The following is a 13,972-nucleotide window of genomic DNA, read 5'->3' as shown; positions in this document are numbered from 1 at the left end:
AGTTAGAACGTATGAAGTTGTTTATAAGGAAAGTCTGAAGGCTGAGCAGCATTCTGAGCAGTGTCTTCAGGTACAGAAGTTTTTGAACGGTGATCAGTGGTTTGTGGTTGGGGTTCAGAAGTTTTTGTAGGGGATTTAGAGGTTTTTGTAGGGTGTTCAGTGGTTTGTGGTTGGGGTTCAGAAGTTTTTATAAGGGATTCAGAGTTTTTGTAGGGTGTTTAGTGGTTTGTGGTTGTTGTTCAGAATTTTTTGTAGGTTGTTTAGTGGTTTGTGGTTGGGGCTGAGAAGTTTTTGTAGGGTGTTCAGTGGTTTGTAATTGGGGTTCAAAAGTTTTTGTAGGGGTTCAAAGGTTTTTGTAGGGTGTTCAGTGGTTTGTGGTTGAGGTTCAGAAGTTTTTGTAGGGGGGTCAGAGGTTTTCGTAGGGTGTTCAGTGGTTCGTGGTTGGGGTTCAGAGGTTTTTGTAGGGGGTTTAGAGGTTTTTGTAGGGTGTTTAGTGGTTCATGATTGGGGTTTAGAAGTTTTTATAGGGGTTTCAAAGGTTTTTGTAGAGTGTTGAGTGGTTCGTGGTTGGGGTTCAGAAGTTTTTGTAGGGTGTTCAGTGGTTTGTGGTTGGGGTTCAAAAGCTTTTGTAGGGGGTTCAGGGGTTTTGGTAGGGTATTCAGTGGTTTGTGGTTGTGGTTCAGAGGTTTTTGAAAGTGGTTAAAATGTTTTTGAAGGGTGTTCAGTGGTTTGTAATTGGGGTTCAGAAGTTTTTGTAGGGGGTTCAGAGGTTGCTGGATGCTTTCACTTGTTTCTTAGGGCTTTTTAGTGGTTTCTGGTGGGTTATCTGTGTATTTTGGTGGCTTTTCAATGGTTTGTGGGGGGCTTTTCAATGGTTTTTGGGGCTTTTCAGAAGTTAGTTGGGGCTGTTCAATATTTTGTGGGTGTAGTTCTGATGTCTATGGGGGCTGATCACTGTTTTGTGGGGGATAGTTCAGATATCTGTGGGGGGCTATTCAACGTTTTGTGGGGGCTGATTAGTGTTTTTTGGGGGTAGATGTTTCTGGGGGCTGATTGGTGGGTTTGTGGGGGCAAATAAGTGGTTTGTGGTGGCAATTCAGTGGTGTGTGGGGGCTGTTCAGTGGTTATTATGTGTTGTTCATAAGTTTCTGGTGGCTGTTCAGTACTTGGTCGATCTGATAATTAAAAATCAAACAACAAAGTGAGCAAATAAATAATATCTAAACAAATTATTACATCGTACGAAACGTACTTAATTGAATTTCTGAACAAATTATTACTTCATAAAGCACATAATATATGGACATAAAGCACAACGTATATGAACATTAAACAAAAAATATATGAAAATAAATATACTAGTTAATTGGACTTTCTGATATTTCTTTGTCTAATTCTTCCAATATTTTTTGATGAACAATTGGACTTCCTTTAGGTATATCATCTAACGTCTTTTTTTTTGGTGTTTTGATGTTGAACATTTTACTAATTGGACTATTAAAAAAATTTGGGGTTTAATTTAGTATTCAGTTCCAAAAATCAACAATTTAAGATAAAATTGGGATTTTGTGCAATAAATTAATTACACTTCTTCATCTTCATTAGTAGGAGAAGATAGTTTTGATTTTCTACAAAAATTAAATTTAAAGAAAAAATTAAAACGACAATTATGTTCGTGAATTTTAAAATTTGTTGAATTATATTAGTAAATTTAAAGAAATGTAAGTAATGTTCACCTTTTAGAAGAGTAATCTTCTGTTATTTGTTTTTATCCATGGTAGTAAAGCAGTATTTTAGAGAGAGAAAAACGGAGAGAGGAGAGAGAATTAAAATGAGTAAATGAGGAAAAATTTTGAAATTATGAGAAGAAACATAATTTTTCAACAAATTAAAAAAATTGATATGGCGGTTGAGAGAGGAGGAAACAATTTTTTCTTAATAAAAATCTGAATCTGAATAGGTATTGGGCTCGTATGTATTAGGCATGTTTTTTGGGTGGATATAGCTATTGGGCTGTTATTTGGGCCTAGTGCACCTATTTCTAGGTGCACCATGGTGTATGTAATACCAATTGGTATCAAGGCCGCATAAAAGGGTTCGGATTTGCTATATAAAGCCCGTTGGATAAAAAATAAGCATAAGCCCGCCCCGCTACCCGCTCAAGCCCGCAAGTGATCACCTCTAATTTGAGGTTTTAGCCCATTAAGACAATTCATGTCATCTTAAGAAAAAAAAAACATACTTTGGCTATGTACAATTCAACTTATGTAAACAAATGCAATATTTTCTTATTTTTCATATGACAAAATCTGATTAACATAGATCAAAATCTAACCCCCACCCCCCCATTTTTTTTTTTTTTTTTTTGGTGTGTGTGTTTCCTTATCGTTACATATCTTAAACCTCATGATTAAAATAATTATGAAAAATTCATATTTAAAAAGTTCACCTAATTAAATACAAATCTAAGGATATCACATGAATTTTTTATCTTTGAAATTAGTGTACATACTCGATAAATACTATTTTTTTTTTTTGGTAGATGATAAATACTAATTTTGATCCTAGTTAAAAAGAATCTAACTTGAATATATCACACCTAAAACTAATACTCCTTCTGTTTTTTTTTTTAAATGCATCACTTTGATTTTTGTACTATTCACATATCATGGTTGACTTGATTTTTTCACCTCTATAAAATAAATAAATATCATTATATAATATATCATTAGATTCGTCATAATGTCTAGTTTCACAATATAATTTTGTTATAATTTTTCCTAATTAACAATTAAAGATATTAATGTTCAAAGTTGCGTCTCAGTAAATGTGCCAGTCAAAATGATGCAAATAAAAGAAAACAGAGGGAGTATATGTAAGACTCATATTGATTGTATTTTCATAATAGGATAATTGACAATATAACCAAAATGATACATGAACTAATCAAATCTTGAATCATATAATTTTCATATACACATCATCTAAATACAGTCGGTTGCAAACATAATTATACCAATTATTGTCTCATATATACATTTAATTCTTAAAAACAAATAAATTCAATAATACATACAAAATTGTAAAAGTCGTGGAAGGAAAATTAAAATCCAACCTATGAAAACATGAACAAAAACTTAAACATTATGAGTATATTTTTTTTTTGAAAACATTATGAGTATACAATTACAAAAGAATAGCTGAAAATTAAAGTAAGAATTTTTTTTGTTCAAAAGTTAATTTAAGAACTTAATTCTCCTTAAAAAATTAAATTAAAAACGAACCCATAGAACTTACATAGTAAAGCGACAAAGTTTGAACTCGACTCTAAAGGTGACATCACATCCTTTAATTCGTTTTTTAAACTTTTCTACCTTTTTAAGACAATTAATTTAATTTAATAAATATAAAAAAAAAATGCAAACCCAATGTTTGAATGACATTGTTGTTGTTGTTGTTGTTTGCACTCTCTATCAAGGACCACCACTACTACCAATCTTCCACCAATACTATTAGTTTCTCTCTCTTACCAAACTCAGAGAAGTAAGAAGAGATGTGTACTTTTGCATTCAATTGCAAAAAGTCAGTTAAATGTATCACTATTTTGGTAACCTTGATTTATTTAAAGTAGCTCACTCTGTCCTTCCTCAACTCTCATTTTACATCTACTCTTATTTTTTTTTTTTTGAATTTGTTAAAAATTTGGGGATTTTTTTCTTCTTCTTGAGGGTAGTTATTAATGTACTTGCTTTTTATAGTCATATAAACTTGTTTCTAAATTTTTATTTACAAAATCAAATTAAATTGCATTAATACCCTATCATACACTTCTAAGTTTCTTAATAGTTGTACTCAGTTTTTTTAATTTGATTTTTTTTTTAATTTTTTTTTTTTTTATAACTATTGTAGCCATCTAATATATCTATTGATTATTTTGTCATGAAAATAAGCAAAATAAAATGAACTTATTTTGATGTTGTGATGAACTAGACAGATAGATGCCAATGGTGTCCTATTATTCTAAAAAATGATTTCGAGTGACCCATTATTCTAAGATATAATTTTCGACTACCCAGTTTTGATATTTCTCTGCACTTAGTAACTTGAAATGGAACTCAAGATATTTGCCTAAACACATAAGGAAGAAGAAAGTATTTTCAATATGTTATGTTTGATCAAAAGCTAGGGGAAATAGGTTTAAATAATCAAAGAAAGGAAATAGACAATCCACACAAGGAGGAGCATATACTAAATTGAAATTTAGAATCCATAGCCTGCTCACATCTAAGTACCACATTCTCCAAGGCTTGGCCTGACTCGATCATTGTGTGTGTATTGTATCACCCCTTAAAGTGATTTTTTTTTTAAAGGTAATAGGTTGACAACTTTAAATCTCTAATCTTTTGATTAAAATCCACTATATATATAAAGATAACATAACAACAAAGTAAATAAATCTTATGAGTTAAGATTTGATCAATTAATATATAAATCTATCATATAGATATAAACCCTCTCTAGTCCAACATCACAAATATTTACCATTTGTTACCATTTACCAATAATGATAAAGTTATGAACTTGCCTCAAACCCATATACGGAGTAATATTAACCCTCTTAACCAAAAAAAAAAAAAAAAAAAAAAAAAAAATTACCTTTAATTCAAAAAGCTCAAATCTCTATATATTTCCTTTTTTAATTTTTATATTTTATTTTCTTTTTTCTTTGAAACAAACACTCACACTCTCTCTCCTCTTTCTTTGAACTCACTTTCACTCTCCTCCCTCTCAAACTACTACTGCCATTTTTTTTCTTTCCTAATTCAAATCTAGGGTTTTCTTTTTTCTTTTTCTTATCTTATTTTTTCCATATGATTTTTCTATCTTTTCTTTTTTCTTTTTTTGCTGCTTCTTGAGTAGTTTTTATTGAAGAGGGGTAGGCGAGATTTCAAATTTTCTGGGGTTTGGAAGAAATCTGCTGCTGTTCAGTGACTAAAAAAACACTCTGGAAGTTTCAAAATTCAATTTTTAAGATCTGGGGCTTCTTAGTTTGCCATCAAAACCCTAATTTTACCCAGTTTGCCAGATTTTTGAGTGTTTCAACTTACGGGTAAACTCTAATTATTGCCTTTTGGGAGTAATTGAGGTTTTTTCTTCATCAAGAAGGGTTTAAAACCCTAATTCTGGATCTTAAACCCTTAAAGGTTTCTGTCTTTCTTGCTGTTTGAGCATCTGGGTAAGTTTAAATCTTGGTTTAATTGAGAAATTTAATTTTTTGGGTTAATTTAGAAGTGATTTTTGTGAATAGTTGGGTGAGGTAAATGTATGGATGGGAGAGAAGGTATGGCATTGCAAGGTTCAGCACCATATTATATGCATAGAGCAATTCCTGGTTCAGTTGGGTCAGGTGCAGGGCAACCTGGATTGAACACACCATCTTCAGGGTTTAGACCCTCTTCAAACCCTAACCTTTCATCTCAGCAAATTGTTAGGGCTAATAATTCTGTGGGTCCTGGATTCAATGTAGAAGGATCCCAACCCAATGTGCCTCAAGGGTTCACTATTACTGTGGCTTCAATTGGGGGTTCATTGAGTGAGCCTACAAAGAAGAAGAGAGGGAGGCCTAGGAAATATGGGCCAGATGGTTCTGGTCCCAGGGCGGCATCGGGGTCTGGTACCGTGGCGTTGGGGCTCTCCCCGTCTACCCCGAATTCGAGTGCCCTTGCGGAAAGGAAGAAGAGAGGAAGACCTCCTGGGTCTGGGAGGAAGCAGAGATTGGCTTCTGTTGGTAAGCTTAATTGTTTTACCTCGGTTTGCTTGTTTTTGATCTGCTTGCTTTTTGTTGTTTTTGCAGAATGATCATAGTGGGTTAAGGGTTTATTTTGTTAATTATGGCCTTTGATTGTTTAATGCATGTCAAATATCCCTTGCATTGTTATATTATCATTTGGACCATCATGAGACTCTATGAGCTTGTTGTTTAAGAGAATGCAATGAAATTGATGGTGAAAGGTTTCTCATCAATATGATTTTGGTGATCTTGTATTTGTGCTCAGGATCAAATTGCTATAGATTAGAATGAAGCCAAGCATATATAGTTTTGTTTTGCGCCGTTGAAGAATTGTTGCGAGATTTCTTACTCTTACAAATTTAGCTGTTTCTATCATTAACATGCTGTGGAGAGCTTAATTGGAGTCTTTCTTGATAAGAATTATCCACCTGTCTTTTCTTACCTTTTCATCATTCTCTATTTCATTCACCAAGCCGACATTTTCTGTTGAATGATTAATGATATCCTGTTCGTAGCTACTTTGTAACTCAAATTCTTTGAAATTTTTGAACTTGCTTGAAATATCCTGATCCAGGGTTGGGAATTTTTAATCAGACGCCAATATCTAGATAATGTTTTCAGTTGGTATGCTGTTCATCTCATAGATTGAACTTGCTGTTCTTTGTTTGCTTCTATGCCACTCTAACTCTATGTTCTACTTCAAATTCTGGGTTTCTGATAGTACTTCATAGTGTTGTTTACTATCTTCCTGTAGCCTAGCATTCTATTATTTTCTTATCTATGCAATTTTAAGAAATATAGCGTAGAGTAGACAAGAAATTTGAAGTGGTAAAGACAGCCTTTGGGGCTGCTGCCATAAGAAACATCAAATTATGTATTTATGTGTTAAGTTCACCTTTTTTTTTTTTTTTTTTTTTTTTTTTTTTTTTTTTTTTTGCTAGCTATTGTTATCTAAATTTGCATGATAGATAGTGTAAACTATCCGCAGCATTTATATTCTTCCCTAAGTTCTTACCTACTGTAAAAATGAACTGCGTAACTAGTCATTAATTTTCATCCGTCTTTTTTTTATTTTTTTTTTTAAATGGTGGAGTATTATTGATTCTGTGTTGGTAATCTCCATTGCTAGAGTGCACTGTGAACTTACATTCAAATTGCATGATAACTTATTTCAGGTGATTGGATGAATAATTCAGCAGGCATTGCATTTATGCCGCATGTCATTCACGTTGCACCCGGAGAGGTATGCTAAAAAGCTTAAAAGTTACTTTGTGACCTTGCTTATGTTTGTTCTTAGTTGATGTATAATGAGCTATCGTGTTCTGTTAACTTGGCTGGTTTATATTTAAGCTGTACTTGGAAAGTTGGAAGTCTTCAAGTGCGGAGAAATATATTCTACTACCTTGAGATTTTTGATTGGTTTTGTGTGAGAATCTTTCCCAAAGACAGATTAGGCTAAAAATGCTAATACAAAGACAAAACTTCTTCATAGATACATTATTGAATACTTCTCTATAACAGCTTCATTTTTGACTTAAACATGGGTTTTATTTATAGTACCTCCGATTTTTTTTATTTGCAACTTTGGGGTATTATTTGTGAGATATAAAATATTCCAAAGTTGCAAATAATAAAAATCGGAGGTAGTAGTTGTTGAATGTAAAAGAAGATATTGGGAAGTGTATATATAGAGAGAAAATAGAAAAAGGGAAGTGTATTTATTCCATTTTCAATCAGGACATCAAATTCTGTGTTGTGGAAGTTTGTTTAGGGATGGAGGGAGCACTAGGTGTAGGAAGTGTTTGAATGGTTATTCATTTGTCTTAACAGCCTCGGTACTTAGTTTCTTGGATAGAGTTTGTCATGCCTCTTCCTTGAATAGCTATATGATTCTTAGTTTGTTAATAAGGAGAATCTAGTGCACGAATGCTTGGGCCATGGAGGAGTTAAAGATTACAGATCTTAAATGAACTAGTGTATGTGCAATACAGTGTCCTCATAAATTCAGTAGCTGCCTTGAAGTGAATAGAAAGTTGCACACTTAACACTTTTTCTTTGGGCTATAATTCTGTCTGCTCTGTAAATATTGAATTCTGCTACTAAGTAGTCATTGCTTATGTATTAATCTACTGATGATTGTGGTCTGCAGGATGTTGCCTCTAAAATACTCTCATTTTCACAGCAGCGGCCAAGGGCTCTATGTATTATGTCAGGCAGTGGTGGTGTTTCTGCTGTCACATTACGTCAGCCTGGATCGGCAACTGGGACTGTCTCATTTGAGGTATTTATTTTGTAGGTGAATAGATTGTTTAGAATTTTGAACCTGTATTTGGTTTGCAAGTAGTTCATCTCACTTTTGATTAGCCACAAACTAGATTATCTGAACATGTACTTGTTGCTTGTTCTTTGTACATTATTCACTCTCTTTGTTATTATCTCTCTCTTAATGTTCTGTTGTCCAATTCTTTATCATATCACTCTAATGTATTCTTCTCCTTGTCAGAAGCAATTGTAGTGGAGGTTTTTATATCTTTTTTTTTGATATGTTTTCCTTTAAATGATACTTATCCTCTATCGCCTGAAGTTTACTTGTTAGTACTTATCTAAACTTTTTTAGTCTTACTATAGTTTTTGTAGCCGTTTTATAGCTTATTGGAACTAAATTTTCAGGACTTTTCTTTCCTCAATATCAATAGAGTAAGGCCTTTGTGTATGCTTCGTAACTAGTTACACCTTATCTGAGTCATATCTGTCTGATGGTTGCTGTACATGATTTGGCTCCTGTCTCTTCCATACTGAAAAGAGGTTACAAACAAAAGATATTATCAAAATCCCAAACCTGAAAAAGCAGTTGGTTCTGTATCTGGCTTACCTATCTTGCTTTACATTTTCTGTGCTCACAGTGAAAGTTTTGCATCATTTATGTTGGGAGTGTTGGAGACTTGAAACATTGTAGTTAGTGATTTTGTTGTAAATCTTAGCAATCGTAAGAAAATCAATTGAAGTTTGTATACTGCTGCAGACCTGCAGTCATGCATTAATATAAGTCGTAGATTACTGTGCGAGTACCACTTTCTGACTTTCAAGGTGGAAGTTTTATTCATCTGTTGTTTTTCTAAGTGTATTGAGATAGTTAGATGCTCAATTTCATATCTGATTTATTTGCTGTGCCGATTAGAAAAAAATTATTTTAATTTTAGTTCAGATAATCTGTCAAATTTTGGCCAAAACTTCCCTGTCCCCTCTATGATTTTTTCATGTTATGGTATCTAGTGATAGGCTGAATGATTTTTCTTTTTCTTTTTTTTTTTATTTTATTTGAAGGAAAATAGACTGGGTGTATTGATTTTGCTTTTCAGTGTTTTAATTAATGAAATCCTGAGATTTCAATTCCATGTGTTGAACCTTAGACAATTGATCTCTTGTTTATTTTAACCTTAGTGAATTGATCATGTTTTTCATTTACTTAGCATCAGTCTGATCTAGTAGCTATTAAATGACACTAATTGCTGTGATTGCTCTGTTGTAAGAGTTTCTGAGCTGAGTCATTTTCTTTGATAACATATGTAGGGCCGTTTTGAGATACTATGCTTATCTGGTTCATACTTGGTTGCTGAAACTGGTGGGTCGCGTAATCGTACCGGAGGTGTTAATGTTTCTCTTTCAAGTCCTGATGGGCATGTGATTGGTGGTGCAGTTGGAGGAAGGCTTGTTGCTTCAAAGGCAGTTCAGGTATTATTAATATTAGAATGCAGCTATACATTTTCTGTTTGATGCACTTCGATTATATCTGGTACTCCCAATTCCAAATTTTGAAATGAGACTGATTGGGTAGCATAAATAATATGTCAACTCTCTTCTTGATGAATTATTATGAAGCTAGAAGCAGGACCATCACTAGCTTCACTTGTGATAGTATATACTACATAAGATTTGACTTTGATAGAGGTACTTGACTTTAGCCGTTCACCCATGCTAAAACCAGTCATTTTTGTAATTGGTATGTAAATTCTCGTTTTTTACATTTCCTTTTCCTTCCAATTTCCCTTTGAAGTTCCAACCCTGTGTTGAACACTCCTGGCTTATCTTCACCTTTTCATTTATCTGCGCCTAGTTTTGTTGCTATGGTACACCTTCATTTTGAGTTATCTCTGATGTATTTTGTAACCAAGACACTGTAAATCCATTGTTGTTGTCATCACCGATATGCGAGTAATTTATGCAGTGAAAGCTCTAACAAAGTTCCAACTTTGGGTATTAAGAGTCTAAACTCTTGTTCATTAGGAAAACATAAGGTTTTTTTTTTTTTTTTTTTTTTTTTTTTTTTTTTGGTGGAATGCAAGGTGCGGTTAGCTGTAAGCAAGTAGAATGTTTTTTTACCATGATGTAAGCTTATCATTGTTTTTATCAGGTTGTAGTGTGCAGTTTTGTTTATGGGAATCCGAAGGGCAAGGGCAAGGAGTCGGATTCAATGGATGATAAGAGCTCTGAACAACTTTTAAGTGATAAATCATCAGCACAGATTAATAATGCTTCTTCTAGCCAAAATGTTCCTGGCTCATGGCCTGGTTCTAAAGGGCTAGATCTAAAGAATCCCAACACTGACATTGACTTGGCGAGTGGATGACACTGATATAATGCATATCATGTTTCTAGTTTGGGCGATTTGTAAATACATTGTGTTGTGTATTTAAAGCCTTTTAGATGCATCCGCTTCCGGATCATCAGTTCCTTACGGAGTAGGGTGAAGAAGATAACAGTCGTTTCCTGACCTTTGTGACGAAGCTTACGGTCTTGAAGCCCTGAGTTCAGAATCATATATTGGCTGATTTTGGGGTAGCCAGATTTGAGATAACCCAGTTTAGGTAGCAGCATTGGTAGGTGTATTTTACAGCTAAGAAGAGTTTATGATGAGTGTTTGAGTGCTTCAGATTCTGTTGTAACTCTCTAGTTGACCATTCTTAGTTTCTGATAAAATTATTTTTAATGTTATCTTCCTCATTTGTGATTGTCTCTTGAATTCTTGATAATTGGGTTTTTTGTTGTTGTTGTTGTTGTTGTTGTTGTGTGAGTTTCTAATGAATATGATACTACACTTTAGAAGGTAATGAGGATGGTATTCTATAAAGACTGCAATTTCTATTATATACTCGGGGCGTTATGCATTCTCAAAGGAGTTTCCCTCTCTTGAACTACAAGGTACCATGGAAGATCATTGTTTTAAACGTAAGCTCCTCATCTTTAACCCAAGTTACCTAACCATGGTGGTATGGTCATCGTTCAAAAGATAAATTTATCAAAAGATTTTTTGTCACAACTCAATACAAGTATTTACCTGGTAAACATTTTAATTGTCAATCAACATGATGCTTACAGAATTTTGGGTCATTTAGCCAAGAATCAAAAGATATTCCAGAAGCATATGCCATAATCTTGAACATAGTCAGGAGCCACACCTTTTCCTTTTAAAGGAAACAATACACATATACTAAATTATTCCAATATCGCCTAAATTGGCCTCTTTTCCTTCATTACTCACATTATATTACTATTGGGTTAGTCAAAATGTAAACCTTTACAAAATTAATTCTTTAAACAGATGCTGGTCAAAGTTATATTTTGACATACATATTTGATCATTGTAACACTTAAAACACAAGTTTAGCACTTAAAGTATAAAAAATTAAAAATATGAAATAGACTGTGTAAGTTATATTCTGACATACATATATATATATATATATATATATATATATATATATATATATATATATATATATATATATATATATATATATATATATATATATATATATATATTTTAAATTCCAAACCAAATTTCAGCTTTGTTCAATCATACTCGATCAAAGCAATTGCTTCTAGTAACAAAATTTCTTGCTAGTGAAACAAAGTTTCGGATATCAACAAAGATGTTGACGTCGGGTATGGAAAAATGTATAAGTTTTTTTTAGTGGGATTCGAGGGAGAGCAGAGGGTTCGGCAGAGTAATACAAAACCAGCAGTTCGCCATTTGATCTGCTTTGAGGAGGTCCGAGCAGTGTTTTTTGCAGCTCTATGCTTCTTGATACGCACATTACTACATTAGCTTTATGGAAAGAGTGTTGAACTTAACAATATTTGTTGTATTAATTTTAGCCACACCATTATTAGAATACTTATCAAATTCACACAAAGAAGTTCTAACACTGGATAAATCAAAAAAAAAAAAAAAAAAAAAAATCAAATTAGTCGTTCAATCTTAAAATAAACACTTGTATTATAGATAGAACAAAATTTACTTAACAATAGACGTTCCAGTTGGGAAATTTACTATAATAAGGGCTTGTTCACATTTAGTGAAATGAGCTGAACTGAACTGAACATTTTATAAGAGAGGGAAATTAGGAGCTGAAATGAACTAAACTGAACTGAATTGATTGGAGCTGAACTGAACTAAACTGATTGGAGTTGAACTGAGCTGAGCTGAACTGAAATTAAGTAAATGTGAACAGACCCTAATATGAGCAAAGTGATAAAAACATCATAACCATGAACCTAAAATTGGTGCAAATTAACAGCAATAGTTGCATAAAATTATACGAAATCATCACAGGGTTGGTACCTCAAGCCACATTAATGGAGCAAATACTCTATAATCTGATGAACCATCATAAAAAGACTCAACGCGCTTATCATCTAAAGAGTAAAAACCCATATCCTTGTCCTTAAAGTTTTCATAGCCCAAAGGACAATCATCAGCAAAATAGATCGAGTTAGGTTTACAACCATTAGATTCAAGAGAAACCTTTACACAAAAGGTTGAGTTCCTACCCACGAAGATTGATTCATCCTCCAAGTTATGTACTTTCTGGACCTCCCCAGTACCAACATCTATCTCAAATACGTCGAATGATTCTTTCTCCCAATCTTTTATGCCTACAAATAAGCAACAAGCGATCAGCTGATTCAACCAAGTAGTATACTGTACATTTTCTAAGACTGCGGTATAGAAATGATGAACCGGGTAATTTGTAATACCCCTGGCTCCAGTCTCTAGTATCACTTTGGAATAAGATCAATCGCTCATTAGGATGACCTAATTCGTCGAATTCATAATGACATATACTTCCATTATCATCATCAACGCCATAGAATTTTCCTGGTAAAAAGTAATATCGTGGCAATACTTAAATAAACACCCAGCAAAGTAATGACGTCCTCGTTTCACAAGCGGAGTCCATTCATCATCGCCATACCTCCAGAAAGAGATGATTTCTGTACCCCCAAAGTACACATAAGGCTTGGTTAAAATCAGCGCGATTGTGAAGTCCGAAGTGGTAGATGGATTGCTTGACAAGCTGAATTTCTTAATGCAGTATTTATCATGAAGGGGATAATTATAGCCGCATTGCTTTTTGTCCCAGACCTTAACTACAGGAAGGTCTATTGTGATACCGGACAAGGGCCTCCCAGACCTTTTCAGAGTTTTTAGTGACTGAAATCAACCATCCATGTGATGATGATAACAACCTTTTCTCGTTGACGTTCGACAGAGGGAGACTAACACGGCACAATTTGCTGTTATAAAGGCTGTAAAAACTACGTTGGTTCGAGGTTTCATCAGTCTCGGGAAGCATAAGCCATGGCACCCTACATAGTGTTGTTGATGGTGAAGTGTTGGCTCGAAACTTCACCTGTTTGGCGGCTGCGCTCCATTGAGAGCAAATGAGTCCAAATATGTCAATATCTTCCAAGAATTTAAAGTGTTCAGCAATTTTAGTTGCGAGATCAATAGGTAAATTACCCCAATCAGCCATTTTTTATGATGCTCAACAAAACCCTATAAGAGTAAAATGTACGTGCATATAAATAAGCAGGGGCAGAGCCACTGCCCACTGGTAGCTGGTGGGAGGCCCAGGCCCATGGCCCATATCCTGGTGCTGTAATTTTTTTTTTTTTTTTTTTTTTTTTTTTTTTTTTTTTTTTTTTTTTTATAAAATTAGTCCTCTTAAGTTTTTTTTTTTAGCACAACCCGAAATCTAACCAGCACCCGAATCATTGAGTCAAATTACCACCCCTACACTGAAGTATGTAATTACGATTTACAAGAGCATGACTACTATGATATCTAAAAGCTAAAAATTATTCACCATTTACCTCTATCTTTATAACCATATTGAC

At 33.7% G+C, this 13,972-nt stretch overlaps 2 protein-coding genes across 3 annotated transcripts; one reads left to right on the top strand and one right to left on the bottom strand.

The window, feature by feature from the left end:
• Window positions 1-4,713: 4,713 nt before the first annotated feature.
• On the top strand, window positions 4,714-10,800 carry LOC145569130 (AT-hook motif nuclear-localized protein 5-like). Of its 2 annotated transcripts, XM_081628493.1 has the most exons (6): window positions 4,714-5,236; window positions 5,309-5,788; window positions 6,967-7,034; window positions 7,941-8,072; window positions 9,362-9,523; window positions 10,203-10,800. In XM_081628493.1, the coding sequence occupies exons 2-6, from the start codon at window positions 5,326-5,328 to the stop codon at window positions 10,416-10,418; spliced, it is 1,041 nt and encodes a 346-aa protein (XP_081484619.1). In that variant the 5' UTR covers window positions 4,714-5,236; window positions 5,309-5,325; the 3' UTR covers window positions 10,419-10,800. The 2 variants fall into 2 exon arrangements, with proteins under 2 accessions (XP_081484619.1, XP_081484618.1); XM_081628492.1 differs by having other exon boundaries at window positions 4,714-5,788.
• Window positions 10,801-12,398: 1,598 nt separating this feature from the next.
• LOC145566815 (uncharacterized) lies at window positions 12,399-13,608 on the bottom strand. Its single transcript, XM_081626113.1, has 4 exons — window positions 13,247-13,608; window positions 13,007-13,149; window positions 12,813-12,950; window positions 12,399-12,727 (listed from the first exon to the last, which is right to left on the bottom strand). The coding sequence occupies exons 1-4, from the start codon at window positions 13,606-13,608 to the stop codon at window positions 12,399-12,401; spliced, it is 972 nt and encodes a 323-aa protein (XP_081482239.1).
• Window positions 13,609-13,972: the final 364 nt, after the last annotated feature.

Source organism: Chenopodium album, chromosome 11, assembly GCF_948465745.1.
Source record: "Chenopodium album chromosome 11, dcCheAlbu1.1, whole genome shotgun sequence".
NCBI classification, from domain to species: Eukaryota; Viridiplantae; Streptophyta; class Magnoliopsida; order Caryophyllales; family Amaranthaceae; genus Chenopodium; species Chenopodium album.
The sequence above is the reverse complement of the archived record's forward strand: the minus strand, read 5'-3'. Positions and strand labels throughout refer to the sequence as shown.

Bases quoted from the DNA above. Each gene is read 5' to 3' on its own strand.
- LOC145566815 (XM_081626113.1), bottom strand. From the start codon at position 13,608: ATGGCTGATTGGGGTAATTTACCTATTGATCTCGCAACTAAAATTGCT. The intron at 13,150-13,246 runs GTATCACAATAG...TAAGAAATTCAG, and splicing joins GTCTGGGAGGCCCTTGTCCG to CTTGTCAAGCAATCCATCTA. The intron at 12,951-13,006 runs GTCATTACTTTG...ACTTTTTACCAG, and splicing joins TCCGCTTGTGAAACGAGGAC to GAAAATTCTATGGCGTTGAT.
- LOC145569130 (XM_081628493.1), top strand. From the start codon at position 5,326: ATGGATGGGAGAGAAGGTATGGCATTGCAAGGTTCAGCACCATATTAT. The intron at 5,789-6,966 runs GTAAGCTTAATT...AACTTATTTCAG, and splicing joins GCAGAGATTGGCTTCTGTTG to GTGATTGGATGAATAATTCA. The intron at 8,073-9,361 runs GTATTTATTTTG...TAACATATGTAG, and splicing joins CTGGGACTGTCTCATTTGAG to GGCCGTTTTGAGATACTATG.